Raw genomic sequence first — 23,860 nt, forward strand, 5'->3', positions numbered from 1 at the left:
ATGTAAGATTGTTTGAAAAAACTTTTGAAAGGTTTGTTTGGAAAAACAAATATTACGCTATTTAGTTTCAAACCGAGTTAGCGTTGGCGGTAGGGTTGTAAATAATTAATCTATCGATAGTCGACAGTCACTATCGAGACCGCTATCTATCTATATCTATATCTATGTCTATAATTATATATCACTGATTGACTGACGGCATCGATGTTATGTATCATAGACATAGTGTAGTTCCTCCCCAAACTGTCTTTGTGCAGAGGATCCCCTTATAAAATAGCGTTTACTAAAATGGTCAAATTTAAGGCCGGCCAGTCACAGGTCCGAATTTGAACTTGCTTGCCAATGGCAACGCTGAGAGCTGCCTCTGATTGAACGTATCTGTCGTGCCGTAATTTTTTTGTAAGTATAACGGCGGTCGGATTTCTGTGCAGAAGTCTCCATTATTAAATAAAGATAGCGCCAAATATAAAATGATCACGTGTTTATGATTATAAGTAAATAAAGATACCGGATATCCGGCGAGCACCTAGGTCGGATAGTCGGATGTCCGGCCGCTGGATATTGGACCCACTGCCATAAATATGTCGCGAACGCCGAGGTTGATTGATTAGTGAATGATTGCACTTTCACACTGACGATTTGATTGTTGTGATCACTTGGTTTTTATAAAAACGATTAATTTAATCTATAATACAAACAAATACATAACAGAAAAATGTTAACAATAAAAAAACCGTAAAGGCAATATTTTAATATCAGTGCTGTTTGTTTGTTGTGCCGAATGCAAATTTCTCGTGGTGGAAAAGGAAAAACGCAATTACAATATCATTCTTTCGCTATATTAAAATTTCTAGTTGTTATCAGTATAAGCCTAAACTTGATACGCCCATTATTATTTTGTTTCAATTTCATTTCATTAATTTGTTTGTTATCTAACTAATTCTAAGTCTTGGTACCAGATTTGCCTAAAAATAAATTATATCTACTTACACGTTTCATTATTGTAGGTACCTACATACGATCGCGATCCTTTCATTTGGTCGTCTGGCAATAATAAGTAGTACTTAAAATTTAACAAAGTTCTAAGAGTTTATACTGGAAAACTGTCCTCTTAAGCTGGTTTTCATCCACCATAATTCATCGTCATAATTCTCTCAGTTACAAGTAATAAACAAGTTGTCAACGATCCTGTAGTTGCTGTTTATCCTATTACTATCATTTCACACACATTATCACATTTAATCAATAAATCAATTTATTTGGCATACTGATTATGAATTTTCTCAGTTTTAAACATCCGGTATCCGGCCGGACATTGTTCTACCATCCGGTGTCCGACCGGATAGTTACCGGATATCTGTTTCATCTGTAATTATAAATGAAAAAGGTATATATTCTGCAACACAATTCAGTTTTTTCAATAACCTTTTACAAATATCTTCTTAACAATAACTCTTAAATTACTTGAATTGCACACTCAACACCGAAGACATATAACATACTCAACCATTCTTAACGATATCTCTCAATTGCTGCGTCAGATCAGCTATTCTTCTCGCGCGACGTTGCGACTTCTCTCTCGCCTGCGCAAGCTTCGCACTACGCTGGTCAATCCACGCCGCGTGCGCAGCGTATTGGGCACGTCTAGCTTCGTCTATGGCATTTAATTCGTTGCGCACGAGTGTCGATTCCCAACTACTCAGAGTGTTGGATATTGCTGTTCGCTGTGGAAAAATATTTTTAATAAAATCATGGCCGTCGACGTGAATTCAAACTGAAATAATCTTTTCTTCATAGGTAAGGTATCCATACTTGAAATCGTTGCTTTGATTAAACTCTACTATTTATTCGTAAGGCAGACTACCCTGAGAAGAATGAATAAGAGACTCTAGGGATTGCTCTTTCTAAATAAACATTTGTATTTATATATTTATTTCAAATATTATTGGTCGAGACACCTGCAAGAGGTAAATGCCAAGGATTTTTGTTTGAGCTATGCATTCAAAGCTATTTAATGAACAAAAATCTACACTAGAATTACAGTTCTGCATATTTGGATGACAAAAAACCGTGGTAGTATTTTTAGTATAGTGGAGTGTTTTCACCAAACATATATGAATATCATATTAAAAAAATCACGATACTATAAAATAAATAATGAAATATGTGTATTAAGTAGCTAAAAGCAGACTAATTACCTGAGAACAGTCTCTAAGAATAGCAGAGCGCTTCTTCCTGGCATTGTCGACTTTGTTAAGTCCACGAAATAAGTCCACTTGCTTACGCAATCCCTGCGCGGCTTCCAGCCTGTGTCGCCTGTCATTCGCTAACAGGCGTCGCGCTTCGCCATCTAACGCTTTGTGTAATATGTGATTGGTCTGGGAAATAATACAAGTCTATAGTTCTATGGAAGTCCACACTGCGAGCGAAGCTAAGTTAGTTTTAGCTCACGTAGCTGCGGTATGTTTTCATACATCTGTTCACATCGCGAACTAAGCTAACCGAGCTAAGGCATAGATGGTTGCATGCAGCTACGTGAGCGAAGCTAACTTAGCTTCGCTTGCGGTGTGGCCTGCGCTTAAAGTTTAACTTTTTTAGCTTTTGTTTAAATTTTTAATTTTTTATTAAGAGTTTTGGCTTGGGTACAAGTCCTTTGAGCCATGTCGGCGTTTAATTATCGAGATACTCAGTAATATTTTCCATTGTAGTTCTAATAGATTATGTTTTCAAGTACTCTTACATAACTTAGTTCATTTATTCGGGCTTTTCACATAGTCTTTTAAGAGGCGGGTGTCAATATTTATGTTTTCACTTTCACTTAAATCACATTTTTTTGTATCTGTCACGTTATTGTTATAGTTCACTAAATACCTTTACATCATTAACACGAGCAATCCTGTTAGCACTCGACACCTCCTTGTATTTGATGGTGTCGAGCAATAGGTCGCGCCGAAGCTGCTGGACAGCAGTTCGCTCGAGATTCTTAAGTTCTTGCTGGTGTTCTTCCTGTTTACGTTTCTCGAGGAGATAACGTTTGTATTGACCAGATATTTCTTCTTCTACCTAGAACAGAAAAAAACAACTTTGCTGTCGAGCGAAACATATAACTTTTCACCTCACTATAGCGAGGAAAATAAGAATAAAGTATGCCAACGGATTTATTACGTAAATAATGTACGACAAATTGCGTAGTTGAACGTCTCGTTATGTTTTTTTTTATCGAAAGAAAACGTTAGGGGCAACAAAGTCCATCATCAAGTTCGAATTCCAAAAACCTTTTTCATGCTAGCGTGGAAAAGACACTTTTGCACGCAGATTTCTAATGAAAAAGAAAGTCTTTCCGAGCTAGTGAGGTGAAATATAAATTGCTCAGGCGATTTCACGCCAAATCGTGAGGAAAATGTTTGCTTTTGCGCAGGGACGCCTCCGAGGAAGCTCCAGCAGCGTCAAATGTTAATTCTCAAACCGGTCGGAATCATCACTCCTGCGGAGATGGATTGACCTCAATGTCGCATGCATAGATATAGAAATATCTATGGTCGAATGCAATCTTTAATGTGTACTTAATACTGCTAATATAAGTACCTTCTTGGAATGATATTTAATGCTAATACTAGCCCATACGTTAATTGTTACTAACACTATTTAGATTTTTATCTGAATTAAAAGTTTTGAATAGAATGGAAATTAAGAAGCTTTTCTATATGATATAAAGTGACGGGACGAACTAGTCGTTCGCCTGGTGGTAAGCGACACGCCGGTCCACATTAGGTGAAGTGCTACTCAGAGCTTTAAAACCCAAAGGTCTGAGGGGCATTGCCAGCGCGCCCGTCACCCTGAGACATAAGTTGACATGTCCCATGTGACTGTAATTTCACCAGTACCCCATACCCTTCATTCTGCTTGGCGACTGAAATAGGAAAGTTACTTTCCTGGACGCACTCTTTCACAAGGCGATCTGCTGCTACTAAGTATCCCCGTGGACTCGGGGCACCCTTAAAGCAACAAAGACCGCTATTTATCTATATTTATCAACCGATGGTCAATACGTAATCTGGGCTCTAGTGAATTGTATGCCAAACGGTTTATCGTTCAAGTATTTGATACTATTGTATTCGTTTTGTATTTACTTTTTATTATTTTGTAAGTATTGTTTTTGTTGCACATAAAGCAATAAAGCACTGTAATGCGCTGTTGATTACAGGCCTAACTAAAAGAGAATTTCAACTGCCTCTGTGGTCAAACGGGTACCGTGCTGGTCGGCTGGGCCGGGAGAAATATTTGTAGGTCCTACATTTATTTCTCTCGTGAGTATGAGTGCAGCCATGTGTGTGTGTCCATGGCACCCGCGACCCAGGTTTTCCCTAGTGCGGAGCTATGAATGCGAGCGTTACTATTATCTTCTCTATTTTTCGCAGTTGTTGGCTGATTTCAACAACACTTACTGATCGAAATCTAGGAAATACATTATGGCGTGTATCTATGTGGAGGGTGTGTAATAATAATAATTATTATTATATTATGCTTATTTTATATTTCGCCAGGCCTTGAGAAGGCCTAAAAGATTAATTTTGAATTTTTAAATGGGAGAGGCGTTATTCCTCGGCAATAGCACAATTGTTATTATCATTATTAATTAGCCAAAGTCAAAGTAAACATTTTTATTATGATATTGAGTAAAGAGACAAACAAGTCATGCGCCTGGTAGTAAGTGACACGCCTATATATCGACCCCTCCTACGTAAAGGATCGTATGTCGAAATTGCCAAGTTTACAGGGGAGTATTTTAAAGTTCTGAATTCAGTCGGTACTCACATAGAGTGATCATCTAATAGATCATCTAACCGATATCTAGAATTTTATAATATTCTATGTGATTAACGAGCTTTGCCGAATAAAACTGAGAAATGCTAAAGTCACATATTATGCTTATTTCAGTGAATTCAGAAGTTTAAAACGCTCCCCTGTAAACTTGGCAATTTCGACATACGATACTTTACGTAGGAGGAGTCGATATAACAGTTGCAGTGTCACTGAGAGGTACAAAATCGCAAAATTCTGAAGGGCACTGGCGTTGCGCCCATCACCCTGAGACATACTTGACAAGTCCCGTGTCCCTGTAACTACATCGTGCTCGCTTTACTTCTTGGCGGCAGAAATAAGTTCAGTGGTAGTAATTTCCTTAGATGAATTCTTTCACAAGGAGCGCTAATGCTACTATAGTATTCTTCTATTCTTACTATTAAAATAACGGCTTAATGACAACTCATTAAATGAGGCAAATTCTCTTGTACATTTTCTAGAGTACTAACAATTTTGTTTTCAATCTTTTCCTTCTCCCACAACTTTCGGAATTGCTCTGCGAGTTGATTTCTCACTTCATCATCTTCTCTCTTCCTAGCTAGGGTTGCCAATAAACGCCATTCACGCTCCGATATGCAGTCCAGGAGATCATGTGATTCCACTGGCTCGTAGTTCCATGAATTCAGAGATGGCGAGGTTTCGACTGTGCACAGATAAGTTATCGTTGAAAAATAATGAACTATATTAGGCGCGATTCGTACTCGACGACCACAAAGGGGACTGGAATATTCAATACAAGGCATAAAGTTACTATATTCCACAACTACATTTACAAGGACGCCATTTAGCGTAAGTCAAGAAAAAAGCAATTCATTTAACTGATAAAATTATAAAATAAATCAGAATGTCAAAAATTGTGATAATATTGAAATGAAACGCCTGATAAAAACATATTAGCCTTGCAACTTATTATAATTTCAATTGGGTAATTGATCGTAAATATTCAGGCGCTTATGTATGTACCATCAACTATAGCTCATTGTTATTTTCAATATGGCACAATAGGCATTCATTAAAAACATTTCTAAAGTACTTACTGTAAGGCAGTCGACTCAGCGATCCTTTCCATGGCGATGTACAGTTAGACGGGCGTGGAGTATCTGTTATGATTTTATAACAAAACACCATTATTTAACTTCTCTATTAGATTTTAACAATGGGAAGCAGTTTTAATTGGTTGGGTATTGTATTGTGTACGTTACGTTGGCTACTTTCGTTTTTATTGTAAATTACTTGAATTGTAGAGCCTAATTTGTCTTCGTTTACTGGTTAGTTTTAAATTTAACTTTGTAAATGGCACATTAGGAGCTTTTACTTGTGACAGAATAACAAATGTGAGGATGAAATATTTCTAAATAAGATAGACTGCAGTGTCTATGTCTACAATAACTTATTGAACTAATAAAGAAACAAAGAATATAATTTCCAAGTCACACTGTATTCTACTATTAACAGTAAATAACAAATTAAATGTAAGTTTATTACATGGTGACGGTATTGATCTAATTGTGTAGGTACCATACGACGCAAGGTAGCTAAGGTAACTACGTCATCACGAAACGGGGAAAGCTTTACAGTGTTGCCCAGTAATAATCTGCAGGCACAAGGGAGGTTAAAATTGGCTGCTCCGTGATAAAACCTATTAAGTGCTTCAGACAACATTTTACAGGAAACACAAATCAATGTCGCTCTTAAACAATTTTTTTTATGATAGCAAGTGACGGGACGAACTAGTCGTGGGCCTGGTGGTAAGCGACACGCCTGTCCATAACAATTGCAGTGCCACTTTAGCACAAAGATTTCCACTGGCACCCCTACTCTTCAAAACCGAAACGTGGTAATGCTCACATTTATATTTCGATACCTCCAATGAACACAACGCCATCTTTATTTCTTCGTAATTTTTTGTTATTTTCGTAAACAATCATATTTATTTACTAATATAATATTTGCTCCCTGAATTTTGTGAAAAAAAAAGAAACAAGAAACAAAATTCGAAAATAAAAACAAAAAAAGACGAATTTTGTGGAAAAAACGAAACAAAAGACAAAATTATAACAGAACAGCCCCAAAAATAATTTGGCTTAGTGTTCATTGCAGGTATCGATTTGGCGGTAAGTTTGGCAATACTTTCCAGGCCCAACTCTTTCACAAGAAGGTCTGCTACTAAATGTAAAAAATTAATAGTATTAGGGTACCTACTAATCAACGAATATACTGATGTCACAAAAATGATCACAGCTTATATATTACGTATTTTATACCCATAGACATTTATAGCCCTAACTGAATATTTGTGTACATAAGTAAAGATACTTAGCAGCCAGAATTAAAACACAGTATAAGCATTTGATTTAGTTATTGCATTAGAAAATTTGATTTTGACTAATTAAATTAATAAAGCGACTAAACTTTTCAGTATTAGTAAGGTATGCTGCGGCGACACTGGCGGTGTAGTACGTCTGGCATGTTTGCCGTGAATATAGTCCATTTGTTCAGATACCTAAATGTTAACAATCTTGATACATATTTTTATTAAAACACATACTTTACGGTAACCTATCACAAATTCGAATCTTTTTTTCCGAAATAACGTTTGTTCGAATTTTCATTACATCGAAAACCGAATTATAACGAAACCGTTGTTCTTTCAGGATTTGTTGGATGTTTATCGCAAAGACACAAAAGGGTATAAAAATAGGCATGCAACTTCATACGAAGCTAAGTATTTGTATTTTGTATTTGAAGGTAAGTAAAAATAATTTTATAAACGGATATTTCATTAAATAAACATCTCAAGATTGTTTACATTTAGTTAAGTACCTAAACATATGAACTATAGAGTAGATAATTTTTCCGCCATAACACGAAAGATTTCAAATTACGAAACATTGGTCTTTTCTTACGAGAGTGAGCGATTCGGCCGATATACTTGTAAGGACAGTACGCGATACGTGCTACCTAGTAAGCGAACAGTCCATTTTTAAATTATAAATTAAATAATTTGTAATTACACTATTATTTGTAAAGTAAATTCGATTTAATTTATTTCTTAATTATTTAGTTCATTATTTATATAATTTTCGGTTAATAAAATTAAATTTAATTGTTCAATATAATTGTAATGTAATTAGTAATGTAAAATTTATTAATGGATGTATACTTAAATAAAGAAACATTTTATTTATTTATTTATTATTTATTTGTAGTTTTTATCCACTAATTACTTATTCAGATACCCAGTAAGGTGCTTTAACTACTTTAAAACAATGCAAAGTCTCGAATACTTGCTATGTTTTGTATTGGTTAAAGTGACTTATAAGATTTTTGACTGGTCACGGAACATACCTACTAGTTGCGTGAGTAGGGTTTAAAGTTTCGAAATTTCTGGTAAATAGTAGAATTTTGAAGCAGCTGTCACTGCAATTTAGCGAGTACTTACTATCGGAGAAGTATTTCATTAAAAAATTTGCTTCTTACTAGGTTTTGATCTGAAGCAGCAGAAATACTAAAGTATACTAAAGATTTTCCGTATAAAAAACTCGTTAAGAACGGAAACAATGCAAAGGCATGCAGAGAAGTGTAATGCAACAATGATTTATTTACAAAATTACCCAAATACCTGTGTAGTAAGAATTCACAAAATATAATTAAAGTAATTGGATATCGGAACTTGCGTCAAATGTAGCAGGAAATTGGTTACAAACAATTTCCGAACAAAACTTGAGAGATTTATTGGCAAACGAGCTGGTGCCCGCGACTTTATCTGTGTAGTACAGCATTTCAAGTAGCATGCTATACTCTTAGAATAATAACGCATAGAAACCTAGTCCGCACACGCTACGTGAGGCAAATTGAAGCGCTCTCAATGGGCCTACACGAGCGGGCGGGCCTTCAGTGCTCAAGGTCAACTTGCACCGCGAACAGCTCAAGAATTTTAGCTAAAAGTGACGGAATGTGCGGTAAATGAGTGTAAAAATACGTCAGACAAACATAAAATAGATACTAACATCACATTCCACAAGGAAGTAACGCGTTTCAACTTGTATTTTTATATAAATATTCACTAAAACCGAAAATTAACCTACTACTAAAACTAGCCTACATGAATTTGATTTTTGCCTCACTTGTGACAGTTCGTTTGATTTGAAACTATCATTCTGTGCGTTATTATTCTAAGGCTATACTATACTAATTTCATAGTTTTATTCCTTCTCCATACAAATTTTTATCCCCTATTTCACCCCCTTTATGATTAATTTTTGTAAAAAAGTAGCCTATCGTCAGGGAGGGACTAATTTTGCGTAATTAATTCAAAAAATCAAATTTCAAACAAATTTTGAAGCAGTAGAGCCACTTGTGAAAGAGGGCAGTACTGCCATCTTACCTATTTCTGCAGCCAAGCACTAATGTGAGCATTACCGCGTTCCGGTTTGTAAGGCTAAGGGTGCTCGTGAAATTACAGGCACACGAGGCTTGTCAACTTATATATCAGGGTGACGGGCGCTGTGGCGGTGCCCCTGGTGGTAAGCAACATGCCTATCCTTAAAATCATGGACTTGCTGGTGTTGCTAACCAGCACTAAATAAAAACATACCTCAGGTATGTATACAGTTTAAATTTACAAGTATTTCAATGTTTAACGTAAGATAAAATAAATTTATTTTAATATAAGTTAATCTAATACAAAACAAATGTAAATAGAGCTATTATAGTATTAAAATAAGCATTAAGAAGGAAATTTAAATTATACAATCTTCATAGTAAAGCTATTATACATTTTAATATTAGAACCACGTCGGAGCACTGTCACAGTATATGCGCGGTTGCCATTGACTTACAAATAAATGGACCACGGGTCTAATACAAAAACCACGAAAAAAATGTCCCAAGTCAACCTATTCGAAATTTAAATTGTAATGTCTCGCAGTATCGCGCTGTCAGTAAAACAAATGAAGACTAAAGCGGAGTTTGGCGCTCTGTATACGATTTTAGCGCCTTACAAGTGCGGACACTTTTTAGCGCGGACCTGACGTCCATATAATTGTAAGTCAATGGCGGTTGCGTACAGAATTCATCGGATCTCACATCTTTAATGTAAAACATCGTAAAATTCTCACACAATTGTCCACAAACTTTAATAATGCTCAAGCTAAAACAAATGGACAATTTTACATACACAAAAGAACGTAAACCAACATTTCTGGAGAGAGGCTTATCATATCTGTAGTTATCTGTTCAGATATCAACTCAGTTCAGAGATATGGGGCAGTCGTAAATATACCGCGGTTCGGTGATGACGCATAGAATGGACGAGGAAAACAACCCTACGGCTAGAAGACCTATGCCTAACGTATTGAAGAAACTAAATAAGGAAAATCTGCTTCTCATTGAACGAGGTCTTCTCGGTGACTTACCGGATAGCTTAAAGTCAAATTATGTACCCCCGGGACCTGTTAGAGGCGAATCTAACGAGCTCGTAGTATCGAAACCTCCAGGATTTCTCTCTGCATGTTTACCTGTGAAGCCAGATTCACCAGTTTCAGAAAAACCGTCATTAGACGATGAAATCGTTGTATCTCCATTAAAAAAGTCGTTCAGTTTTCGTGAAAAATTTTCCAGAATCAGTTTTTTGGGGAAACATAAAAATGATAAGCATAAACCGAAGTCGACAGATGAAAACAAAATAAATAATCAAACTCACGCGGGAGATGAATCCAAAAGGTACAGTAAAGCTGAACATGAATTTAAATCCAATAAAAGATTCTGGATTTTCAGAAATAAAGAAGTGGATAATAAGGTCCGCTCTAATCGCCCAACTTACAAACGGAGTAAAAGTTTTGAATTTCTACCTAGAGCTATAGAAGAGGAAACAATTGAAAAAGAAAAGAGCAAAGGCAAGAATTTGATCAAAAACAGTTTTTCTTACGTCTTTGGAAGTAATGATGCTATTGACGACGCCTTGGTAGCCACCGAGAGTACAGAAAATATCTCTAACGTTTACTACGATAACGATGAATGTGTTTATCTGAAAAGTATTAAAGAACTACCAACAGACTCTTCAAAATATAACTCCAGCGTATCGATAGCTGATTCTGAGTCTTCAGGAGGTATTAATCTGGGCATATTTGAACGACAATCCGTTAAGAACCTTTTGGAGGAATTCACCAAAGCTTTGGATCAATTCAGTGAGGCTTACCTGAGTGATTGTGAGCCGTATACCAAATCAACAACAAACACAAAGGGACAATTGAGGGAGAAACGTAAAAGTTCTTCTTTTAGTACAATTCCATCCCCAAAAGTGATACAAGTGAATAAAGTGAGTGAGGCTAGTGAGGATTTCAAGAAAGAGTTGTCGCAGATTATTAGTAAAAAACGTGCTAGTGTGGTGAAATGTAGATCGGCCAGACGAGGGTCGTTAACCGATTTCTTCCTATTAGAGGATAAAGCTGTTTGTGGAAAAGTGGTTCCGGCCCCAACTATTCCTGAAGACAATAAGTACAGGAGAGCGCAGAAGAAACCCATGAATCGAGTCCGTAGAATGAGTTCTACTAAATATGTGAGTACGATTTTGTATTTCTTCTTTAGAGGAAAATTGTCTTTGGTCATATTTTTACGAAGCTTTTGTATTATATTCTTGTTCGCAAGGTACTAAATTTTTTGTTTTAAATCAAACAACAATTTTTTTATCGATAAATCAAAAGAATCTATCTTGCTTAAAACACGGTTAGATAATTTATCTCTGATATAAAGATTTACACAATTTCCTACGTGACAAACAATTGGAAATAATTTCAGATTGCTTTATCAGTTAACAATTACGGGATGCAGCATCCTTTCTAAATAATGTGCTATATGAATTGAGATTACTACTGCCTCTATTTCTAGTTAGGTGAAATTTCCAGATTTCATTATATATCATTTGATATTTGATATCTCTTTTGAATAAATTATTATTCTATGTCTGGGGAAACATGCTAAAACAAATCGAGTTGACGTTGGTTCAAAATTCCATAAAGCAAGTATGTACCAACACCTGGATATAATGATTATATCTTATCAAAAACCAGATAACAACGTAAGCAGGCGTGGACGAAATAAAGCGGGTACTTAATGTTTTGTTTCAAAGTAAAAATACACAGAATGGAATATTGATGCGCAAATTTGTATTGTCGAAGAAATTTATGGAAGAAGTAATGATGTCTCATATACGAAGCAATGATGCTTCACGAGAGAAACCCTTGCGTATAGTTTAGGGATGCACGGTTTTATGCTTTGAATGAATTTTTTGGATCGTAATGGATCATAGCCTCTAAATCGATTCATGGATAGATCGTAAGCTCTAAATCGATCTTACAAAAATTGTTTCAAAATTTGTAATATTTAGACACCATATGATTTAATTATAATAATAGTTTTTTTGCTTCTCATTGATGCAAATCCTTTTCATCTAACTAAACGTTTCAATATCCAAAGCACTGTTGCCAGATTAGGCGATTTTTCGCCATTAGACTACTTTGAGGGATCGCGCGGCGACTAAAAAAGTGATCGGCGAGTCGGCGATATTTAGGCTATGTTAGTAATAGGAAATGGGGGATTTTGTGGAGAATGGACTTGTAAAATAACTCATCAGGGGATTTGAGTATTTCTACGTGTGGGGAATTGGGGAAATAAGAGAGTTCATATTTCCCAACGTCCGGCAGCAAGCAGAATAATTCTACTGCGAATTGTTTTTCTATATTTTTAGGGATTTTATTGCTTGGGTGGGCGAATATCGGCTACTTAACGTACTGAATAAACTAATTCGTGGTCTAAGGAATGCTACTTATCCTTGCAGAACCGACCTTGGCAGGTATAAATTGGTATTTATAATTACTCATATATGTATATTTGTTTATAAAGACTGAGCCCAGTTCAATTACAGTCACAGAGGTTCGAGATCTTATGTAGCCGTTGGATCCACGCCCTGCTCAACCGTCGAGGGTGCACGAAAGAGCGTACCCGAACAACGCACCATTCCGTTCATGTACCTACATCAGGCACACACTGTTACAAAAAGTCACTTCCGTTCCGGTCCGCGGCGATGTAAATTGATCTACAGCCCGATTGCCAGTTGTCAGAAAACATCAGCAACTATCTATTTCCACTTATCAGTAAGATGCTAACACCCTATCGAGATAATGAATATCGTTTGATATTACGTAATCGTATCTATTGATTCGAATATTAGGAAAAAAATTCTATTCACTTCAAGTTGTAATTTATTTGCGAGAAATATAAGTATAAAGATATATACTTAGAATAATAACGCATAGAAACCTAGTCCGCACACGCTAAGTGAGGCAAATTGAAGCGCGCCCAATGGGCCTACACGAGCGGGCGGGCCTTCAGTGCTCAAGGTCAACTTGCACCGCGAACAGCTCAAAAATTTTAGCTAAAATGACGAAATGTGCGGTAAATGAGTGTAAAAATACGTCAGACAAACATAAAATAGATTCTAACATCACATTCCACGAGGAAGTAACGCGTTTCAACTTGTATTTTTATATAAATATTCACTAAAACCGAAAATTAACGTACTACTAAAACTAGCCTACATGAATTTGAGTTTAGCCTCACTTGTTCTATGCGTTATTATTCTAAAGCTACAAAACAAAAAACCAAACAGATAGAATAGAGGTGACTAAGTGCCACATATTATTTCAACTAATCTTTTTTTTTATAAAGGTTTATGACCCGATTGCAAGACCTTTAGGCCAATTTAAGAGACAGTAGAGCCTTTGAGTAGCTTTTATTTGATATTTTAATGAGCAAAAATACGTTCTTTTTTTGAAACCCATTATAGTTCTGTGTACACAAGTAGCGAGTACCATTGACAATAGAATTTTAATTCAGCTCTAAAAAGAGCGCTTTTGTGATATGGTTTATGAAATTATAATTGAGAGATTAAAGTATAGAAGTAGAAAAATATTATAATGCCATAACTTTATGGTACATTGCCTATTAAGGGCAGTAAAGGAGGAATTATGAACGACTCTATTAGAAGCCTGAACTCGAAGACTGAAGGCTTTTTGAATCGAGGTTCGTAATTCCTGTACCGCCCATGAAACATGTTTTTCATCATATTTGGGAATAAGTAGTATGATTGCAAGCAGGCTAACTTGACTATAATGCCCCAAATAAAACCGGGACTTTTTCTTCTCATTACACAACCATGGCTGTAATGAGACGAAAAAAGGGCCGAGGGTTACATACGGTTAACCAGTGCGGTGACAAGGTACATTACATTACGTCACCTAAAAGTCCTCCACTCTCTGCTCCCCGACACTGGGCCTAAGAAAACAATGTTCGATGCGAAAAATGAGCTAAATACCTTCATTATATTCTTAAAGAAGCAACAGTGAAAGTCATGATATTGTTCTCATTGTGTGCTAATCACGTTCTTAGACAACAACTCTGACAGTAATGACATAACGATTACAATGTTCATAATGCTCGGAGAAAATGGAAGAAAGAATATTGAACAGTGACAGCATTTTTAGGCTTTTAAATAACGGATATGACGCTATTTTTTCCGATCTAAATCGCGTATATCATGACACATTTATGTCTAATATTAATGCATATCATCCTATTCTAAACTACACTTACGAAATTTATGAAATATATTCCGTCGCCCACGTGACACAAATCTCGCAATCGATATCTTTTTAAACTAAATAAATCCAATTTTTGTTTGTTGTAAATAATAGACACTACATTGCATACGCTTATCAGTGCATATATATATCAAATGAATTATTTAAGTTTTTATAAATATAAGAGAACACACCATACTACATTACAGAAATATATGTATACGTAATTCATTTTAGTTTAAACGCGACACACGCGTCCGGTACTCACTCGGTTTTAGGGTTCACTGAAAATCAGCGTCACAGCCTTTTCCCGGCGGTGATATTAGCTGAGTGGATCCTATTACATACGCCACAGCCGCACACATGACATCTACTTAGTACAACAATAATGTTGACTTGCTTTGTGGTCTCTTTATTACTTATTACTAAGATTTTATTTTTAATTAATTTTATTTAGATTAATTTGTTATTCTATTTTCTGTTTGTTTTAGTTTTCATTTAGTTCTGTTTTATTTTTATTTTTTTAAATTTCTTACTGTGTATTATTGTGTTGTGGCGTTATGTAATAATTGGATTCTGTTCTATTCTATTCTATTCTAAATACCTTATTGAGTTTTTAGCTTTCGCGATTGCTACCTATTGAAAAAATTACTATTTTTTCAAAGTAAAAGAGTAACAATCATATATTCCATAGGTAAATTTTTTACACTAGAAAACGTAAATTTTTAAGCTACTGCTTGTTCACGACGCTGACGTCCCTGAAAAGAACAAGCAAGAAACTCTAGTGATTGCTCTTTTCAAATAAACTTAAATGCTATGGAATACACTTTGAATCATAATTGTGTGGAATCTAGACTCTTCTTGTCTTTCCATACTTCTTTATCTAACACATACTCCTCAATTCTGAAATATGACTTTTCAATTAAAATATTTTTAATGTAAGTTTTGAACATAGGAAATGATAATCTTAATAATTATGTTCTCCGGAATCTTATTGTAAAAACGTTACGTACTCGTAACGTACGTAAGTCGTGGTCCCATGAGTTTGGACTTAGTTTTAAGGTTAATAGCATGGATATCTTCTTTCTTATTGAAATTATTTATATATTTTTTGAGTAAATGTACTGTGATGCCACAGTCATGATACCAGCCTCCTTAAACTTTTCTCTGAGAGAAACCCGAGAACCTAAACGGTACACAGAGCAGAACGAATCGCTCGTTTTTGCAACACAAATATGGTTTGTATATCTGCCGCTTTACCCCACATGAGAATCCATGAATTATACTATGGAAGTAACTAAAGTGTTTACTTTAAGACTAGTTTTAGTCTAACAGTAGCAACATCGGTAAGTTCATATTGTAAGGACTGCGTGTGCCGCAGAGTCTAATCTGCTGGCTATTTTATTGATCGAATGCGGAGTTAGATGTTTTATTCTTAAATAATTCGTTTTATACGTTGATTTTGGCCGGTTTTCTGGATTTAGTATGATCGGATAAAGTACATCCTATCGTGTAACTAATAACCACATTCTTTTGACCATTATTTAATAGTAGTAACGAAACAGTTTGTCGATATTTTCATCTGGTAACTCGCCTTATTGAATGTTTGGGTACAAAAACCACATTAGTTTTAAATTGTGCATTATTTTAAACCACTTTTTATATTATGTAAAAAAAATATTGAACATATACGGTGTTACCGTGTAACAGGTAGGTACAATTAAGATTTCATATTAAACATATTTTTAATTGTATGAAAACTCTAATTGGGTATTGTCAGACTATCTGTCAAAATAAATATCATCATACTCGTGCGCGATCCCTGCGCGGTCAGTTGTAGTAGGAATAAAGCCGGATTCACATTTGACATGTCGTGACGTGACACGTCAGAAATGTATCGGTTTCATACATTTATATGGTTAGATTTATTATTAGTGTGTCGCTATGTGACGGCTTGTGTTGTGTTTATGAAACCGATACCGTTCTGACGCATCACGACACGACACGTCCTTCTCTGGATGATGAACAAGACATACAAATCTTTTGCACTAACATACATTTTTTTATTCCATAACAATGCCTACTATCTCAAACTTGTATCTTATGAAGAGTGATTATTCAGGAGATGGCAAAACTTTCTATTTATTTTAAATTTCTTATCAAGGTTGTTAATTTGGATGCATTACTTTAAGAATAAGTAAAAGCCAGTGGGCTTAGAATAATAACGCATAGAAACCTAGCTCCCACACGCTAAGTGAGGCAAATTTAAGCGCTCCCAAAAGGCCTACACGAGCGGGCGGACCGTCAGTGCTCAAGGCCAACTTGCACCGCGAACAGCTTAAGAATTTTAGCTAAAAATGACGAAATGTGCGGTAAATGAGTGTAAAAATACGTCAGACAAACATAAAATAGATACTAACATCACATTCTACAAGGAAGTAACGCGTTTTATCTTGTATTTTTATATAAATATTCACTAAAACCGAAAATTAACCTACTACTAAAACTAGCCCACATGAATTTGATTTTTGCCTCACTTGTGACAGTTCGTTTGATATGAAACTATCAGTCTATGCGTTATTATTCTAAGCCAGTGGGTGATTATGAAGGAAATGGGATGTCAAATCAGCCTGCAAAATTTTGTGTATACAAACCATTTATTGCATGTCGGTAACTTTGTGCTTTAAGATACGAGTTTGAGAACGTAAGGCGACGATAATTCCCAGTAGGCGACAACAAAGCGACACATATCATTGTAAAGTACACATATTTTTCTATAAATCTAGCCATAATGTCATTTCTGTACGCCCGTAGGTTGGTGGTGGGTGGGATACTTTGGTGGGCTATGATTTTTTACTCGGAGTTGAGTCAAACCTTAGAATAATAACGCATAGAAACCTAGCCCCCATGCGCTAAGTGAGGCAAATTGAAGCGCTCCCAAAGGGCCTACACGAGAAGGCGGGCCGTCAGTGCTCAAGGCCAACTTGCACCGCGAACAGCTCCAGAATTTTAGCTAAAAATGACGAAATGTGCGGTAAATGAGTGTAAAAATACGTCAGACAAACATAAAATAGCTATGTACGAACATTACATTCCATAAGGAAGTAACGCGTTTCCATGCAATTCCATGGCATGTATATTTGTGTGCGTGCCGACGAGCGTAGATACAAGTTGCTTACGCCTACATGAATTTGATTTTTGCCTCACTCGTGACAGTTCGTTTGATATGAAACTATCATTCTATGCGTTATTATTCTAAGAGTCAAACCATATTGAAGCGAAATTTCAAATGTTACTCAATTTAAAGAAAATATTCAAACGTTAAAAGAATTAAATCACTCTAGCAACAAAAGGTTTTGTTCATTTTCTAGCGGACGTACCGTTAGCCGACTTTTATTACTGGTATAATTGAATTTTCTCTCTCGTTTTACGACGTTGCGCTACATAAGCAATTTATTACTATGGCGAGTGTTGTTATAGTATATAAACAAAATCGATTACTTATTCTTTTTTTTTATGATACCATGTGACAGGACGAACAAAAAACTTCAAAACGCAAAGGTCTGAGCATTGACTTACAAATAAATGGACGACGGGTCTAATACAAAAACCACGAAGAAAATGTCCCAAGTCAACCTATTCGAAATTTAAATTGTAATGTCATCGCAGTATCGCGCTGTCAGTAGAACAAATGAAGACTAAAGCGGAGTTTGGCGCTCTGTATACGATTTTAGCGCCTTACAAGTGCGGACATGTTTTAGCGCGGACCCGACGTCCATATAATTGTAACTCAATGGGTCTGAGGGACAATGCCACTGCGCCTGTCACCCTGAGACATTGACAAGTCTCTTGTCCAAACCTGAACGCACTAACGCGGCGGCAGAAATAGATAAGGTAGCAACTGGCAGTATTTCCCTAGAGAAAATTTTTGTATACTATTCTTCCATATAATTTTGTTTTTAGGTTTATAAACGAGCAATAATTAAAGTTTTGCTTCTGTATCGAGAATCGAAGTTTAGCAGCATTAGAAATATATATTGAACTATTTAGAATTTAAATACGTCAACACCTTGACTGCCACTTGCGGCCGTATACTAGTTCTTGTGTTACTCATTTTGAACCTCTCTGCAGACTTTGAAAACGTGGTTTTTTACGATCATGGGGGTGATTCACGTAATCAAACCGTTACGATATCGTAGCGATTTAGTCGTTGACCTGCTTTTTCGTATTCACTTGTGACAGTGAACGTCAACGAGTACAATTTTAATAGCCGTTCGATCCAAATGTCGTTAAAGCGTATTCTGGTATATGAATCGAACATGAATCGACTCTAAACGACAAGTCATACGTATTCTGCTAAAATGTTGACTGTTCTTTCAATAGACTTTCTACTATACTACTATATTTTTATTTCTCAGATAACAGGATCCATTGGTGTTAGTAAGAATAAAGAAACAAACTTATAGACTGTTGTTAGTATGAAATTATAATTATAAATTACTTAGAAACTAAAATGTCATGTACTTACGAGGCATCTCGTGCGGAATCATTGTCCGTACGAGATGCCTCAGTACAGGCGCTCTGTGGTCGTTTGCAACAACTCTCAGAATGCTGTTGTCACTATCCCGGAGCCTACTAACCAAAGATGCTACCTTTCTCCGCAAGACCGCATTAAAGCAGCTTGTATGGGATAGAGCAAACATTGCAGAGGCACTGCAGTACCGGGGTAGTCTCAACATCATCCTGAACACGTTGTTGTACTGGACGCGAAGGGAATTCAGCGACCTTTGCGAACAGCTAAACCACAAGCCGCCCGTGTACAGACCCTGACAATACGCTTTGAAAAGCGTAATTTTTACTTGGTCCGTACAGCGGGCAAACCTGCGGGCCAGCATATTCCCGCGAACAAACTTTCGACGACTAAATGTCAAATTTAACAATCCAAGATGTCATTCATTACGTTTCGATTCTACTCATATCAACGTTCGTTCAAGTGATACGTGAATAACCGTTTTGGATAGGACTTCGATCGAACGACTACGACGATATTTTGATAGCTTGAACTTACGTGTATCGCACTATATATCTTCTGCGACTCTTACCTATATCTGCCGCCAAACAGTATTGTGAATGTGACTTGTTTGTCCTATCACTCGGTATTATAAAAAAATACCGTACGTGTGCCCAAAGTACTGTAGTTTCCTCTGTTTTATGGCTTTCAGGGGTTTCAAGCGTCTGTTACTAAATAAATGCCTTATTGAATCAAAAACAGAATTTTTCTCATACATGATCATATCGGTTTCGTGATCTCAAGGCATCTGTAAACCATGCCCAATTAGTTACGGCACACGGAGTGAGTTAACATACTTTAATTTCGTTTTCAACGTCGTATGTAAGTAATGGTCAATTTTCCATTTGAAACGTGATTGATGAATCAAAGTAGCGACTTCCTTGTTTTGACCTTGTAATATTTAATCAAAAACCTTATCCATCTGTTTATCTCGACCTTTGCGAGTCATGGTTGGATATGCGCTTCATATTGATGCGCTTCATGACGTTGTTCGAAGTCATTTCATTCAGTTTAGTGTGTTATAATCATTGACTTACAATTATATGGACGTCGGGTCCGCGCTAAAAAGTGTCCGAACTTATAGGGCGTTAAAATCGTATACAGAGCGTCATTCACGCTTTAGTCTTCGTTTGTTCGACTGACAGCGAAGCAAGCAAAATTAGACAGTACTGCGATGACATTACAATTTAAATTCAACGTTTCAGCTTTTTCATATTCCTTTACATGTCACTACGTTTAAATAGGTTGACTTGTGACATTTTTTTCGTGGTTTTTGTATTAGACCCGTCGTCCATTTATTTGTAAGTCAACGGTTATAATTATTAATATTCTACAGGATATATCACGGAGAGTGTGCGATGATTTAATTCCGCTTTTCCCTTTCCATTATCGGGGGATTACATGTAGGCGGGATTCAACCTCTATGTTGTGGATATTTCACGGACTCGCACGAAGAGTGACGCTGCAGAGTCTTGAATACCGTCGTAAAGTTGCCTGCTTATCGGTTTTCTACAGAATATGTCACGGATGTAGTTTAAAACGGCTCGGCTCTGCAATGTACGCGATTAAAAAAATAAGGAAACTTTCAGACGTCGAAACCGCTAGGTTTACTTCAGCTACTTTCACAGTCTAATGTCATACGGCATTTTGCTTTGGGGTAATGCCGCCGATATCAGTAGAATCTTTGTCCTCCAGAAACGTGAAGTTAGGGCAATTTACAATCTGAGCCCCAAAGTATCTTTGAGAGATAAGTTTAAGGAAATTAACATTCTTACACTAGCCTCACAGTACATTTATGAAAATGTAATTTATGTAAAGGAATAGTAATTTATTCATGAAAAATAGTGACAGACATAACATTAATACGAGGAATAGAAATAAACTAGCTTTTCTGGATAGTCGTCTTCACAAAGTCAAAAAATCATTTAAGGGGTATCAATCAATGTATACGCTTCTATAACAAGATTCCCGTTGATATACAAAATTTGCTTTTTTCGAGGTTTTAAACTATAGTGAAACAAAAACTTTATACTAAAGGTTATTATACAACTTCTGCGTACTTGGATAACAAAAATCCGTGGTAGTAACCCGTTTAGCTCATGGAGGTAGTCTCGATCTCTGATGTTTCAAATAAAAAAAAATATTGTAAATGTTATTTACAAAGAGCAACACCTAGAGTTTCTTGCTCATTCTTCTCATGGGAATCTGCCTTACGAATGAGCGGTAGAGTTCAACCATTGTGACGATTTCAAGTGTAATAATGCTTACCTATGAAATAAAGATTATTTTGAATTTGAATTTGAATTAGGCTGGTTTTAAACCCTATGTTGTGGATATTGTTGATAAGGAGTAGAAATCCCAGCTTGCAGACTAATTGCCTGAACGCTAAAACTTTGGCCTTTTCAAGGCAAGAGTGTAACGTTATAGGTACATACTTATTAAATTGAAATCGAGGTAGGTAGAGGTTCCCATCATCATGCGTTATACAATAATTTTAGTCACTCCGAGCGCGTTGCTAAATGTCGCATTACTGAAAAGCGATCACCCTTAGTGTATGGCTTACAAGATATGTCTGGCAAAGACATAGGAGTCTGCCACATAGAAGATTTAAAATTGGTTCGTAATGTTAAGTACTTTCGGTTTTCTTGTTTTAGTGTAAGCATTACGTATTTTAATTTACATTTCAAATTTCCCACTGCCTTTATCATCACGCGATTATCACTAGTCATACACACACACTAGTTTATCGTGGTGCCTTGTCTTTGAATGGACGCGTCAACAAACTTTTATATTGTTCTTGCTTATGTGTTTTCTAGGGGAATTATGTCAGGTTGATTGAATGTGAGAAGTATGAACGTGTACTGTTAATCGCTGTTTAAGTCTGTAAGACGGGTTTTAACGGGTGACGCGGGTGGTAATGTAACGTTATACGTACATACTTATTAAATTGAAATCGGGGTAGGCAGAGGTTTCCATCATCATGCGTTCAATACAATAATTTTAGTCACACCGAGCGCCCCGTCTTAGCTCCGACGGTAACCTGTTCTTTTGTTCGGCATTGCCGTCACGTTGGCTGCACCCGCGCGCTCATTGCCGCCACGGCAGACGATCCAACAGCTCTCGAGAGAACGCACGTCACTAGTAATATCGGTCGCTGCTACGTATTTTAAAACGTAACCGTATTTTGGTGTTCGTCACTGTACGTTCTTCGAAAATATCATCAATATTTAAAATATCTTATTATTGCATAAGTGTAACCCCAGTTTGGGGTCCAAAGTCCGGATTTGAAACCGTCGCCTCCGCTTCGCTTTCGGCTTAGTACGATCTTCGAGCAGGCAAGCGACTGTAACAACACGGCGTTTCCCCGCCAAAGGGCAGGGCAGTAAATAAGTAAACACGGATCGGATTGTCTATGTGAGGCCGAACCACGTCACTTGCATGTAACTGAGGTAGCCGTTGGCCCTAGTAAATGTTTTATTGCGCAGTTTTGTCTTTTGTTTTATTAAATACCTAGAAGGACAAAAACCCCAACTAAAACAAGAGTGAATAGGGATTATTTAGGTGTGCAAGCTACACCGTCGACCTCATTGTCACTTTCCATCAGGTGAGATGGTGGTCAAATGCAAAAAATACAGAGATCGAACACAAAGAAAAATTATTTTGGCCCGGCTGATCTCGAACCAGCGACCAGACCGTGGCTAACGAATCAGCAGACCAGACGGGGTTTTCCCGCGGGAATACAGCATGGAGTCAGTGAAACGGGGTTTGAGAAGGGTCCTAAAGGGTTGGCAACGCGCTCGTAACGCCGCTGGTGTTGCAGGCGTTCATAGGCGACGGTGACCACTTTCCTTCAGCCCTTCTGATCTTCTGATCCGTATGCTTGCTTGCTGCCTGCCTAATATAAAAAAAGCCTTACGAGTTTTCCTGGAGATGTGCTTGCTGGAGACCTTTGTTTTTGGTTTTTAACGACTTTTTTGTCGTAGCGCCATTTATGAGAAATCTATGAAAGTTTTTTGGCCTGGGTTGTAGCACGGTGGTCTTAAGTTTCAAACGTTCTTGTCTCAACAGGCATAGAGTTGCATTTAAGCCTAGCCTGATATTGGCGGTAACATAAAAAAGGCCAGAAATTGAAGTGTGTCTACGAGGTAAAATTTTTCATTTTTTAATTGTGACCTGGTCTAAGTTTAAGTAATGTAAATTTCACAATTATATTTTTTTTCATTCAGTGTTATTAATTGCAAGCAAATCTATTATTGCCTTAGAAATTGCATTATTCCGAGATAGAAAATTTAATTTGACTTAGAAATTGCAAAGCAGTAGAGCTCCTTGTGAAAGAGTCGTCTAGGGAAGTACTACCACCTATTTCTGCCGCCATGCAGTAATTTTAGCATTACTGCGTTCCGTTTTTGAAGGGTAAGGGTGCTGGTGAAATTACAGGCGCGTGGGACTTGTCAACTTTAGGTTGTCGGGCGCAGTGGCAGGGCCCCTCAGATCTTTCCGATTTAAAGCTCTGAGTGGCACTGCAATTGTTATAGACAGGCGTGTAGCTTACCATCTTGCGCACGACATGTTCGTCCCGTCACTGAAAAAAAAAGAGAAATATTTTACACGTTCATTTAATAATTTGTTTTCGTTTGCCATTATATTTTAAAGCTTACCTACTTTTCGAAATGCTCTTTCTGTTCTACAAAATCATAATCTATGTCAGGGGCAACGCACTTGACGAGTAACCTTCAAAAGTAGGTTATCTCTTTTATTTCTTCTTTTCCATTTGACCTCCATCTCACTG

General features: G+C 36.7%; 1 protein-coding gene across 1 annotated transcript in view; it reads right to left on the bottom strand.

The window, feature by feature from the left end:
* Nucleotides 1–1,404: 1,404 nt before the first annotated feature.
* Nucleotides 1,405–23,860, bottom strand: part of LOC113225433 — an 83,385-nt gene continuing 60,929 nt past the window's right edge. The window contains exons 2-6 of the mRNA XM_026457744.1: nt 5,901–5,963; nt 5,313–5,506; nt 2,872–3,063; nt 2,199–2,378; nt 1,405–1,724 (exon numbers count right to left, since the gene is read on the bottom strand). Coding sequence (XP_026313529.1) covers nt 1,503–1,724; nt 2,199–2,378; nt 2,872–3,063; nt 5,313–5,506; nt 5,901–5,963 — 851 coding nt within the window. The 3' untranslated portion in view covers nt 1,405–1,502. The remainder of the gene's footprint in view (nt 1,725–2,198; nt 2,379–2,871; nt 3,064–5,312; nt 5,507–5,900; nt 5,964–23,860) is intronic.

Source organism: Hyposmocoma kahamanoa, unplaced genomic scaffold (genome assembly GCF_003589595.1).
Source record: "Hyposmocoma kahamanoa isolate Upper Pololo Valley unplaced genomic scaffold, ASM358959v1 160, whole genome shotgun sequence".
Lineage (NCBI taxonomy): Eukaryota > Metazoa > Arthropoda > Insecta > Lepidoptera > Cosmopterigidae > Hyposmocoma > Hyposmocoma kahamanoa.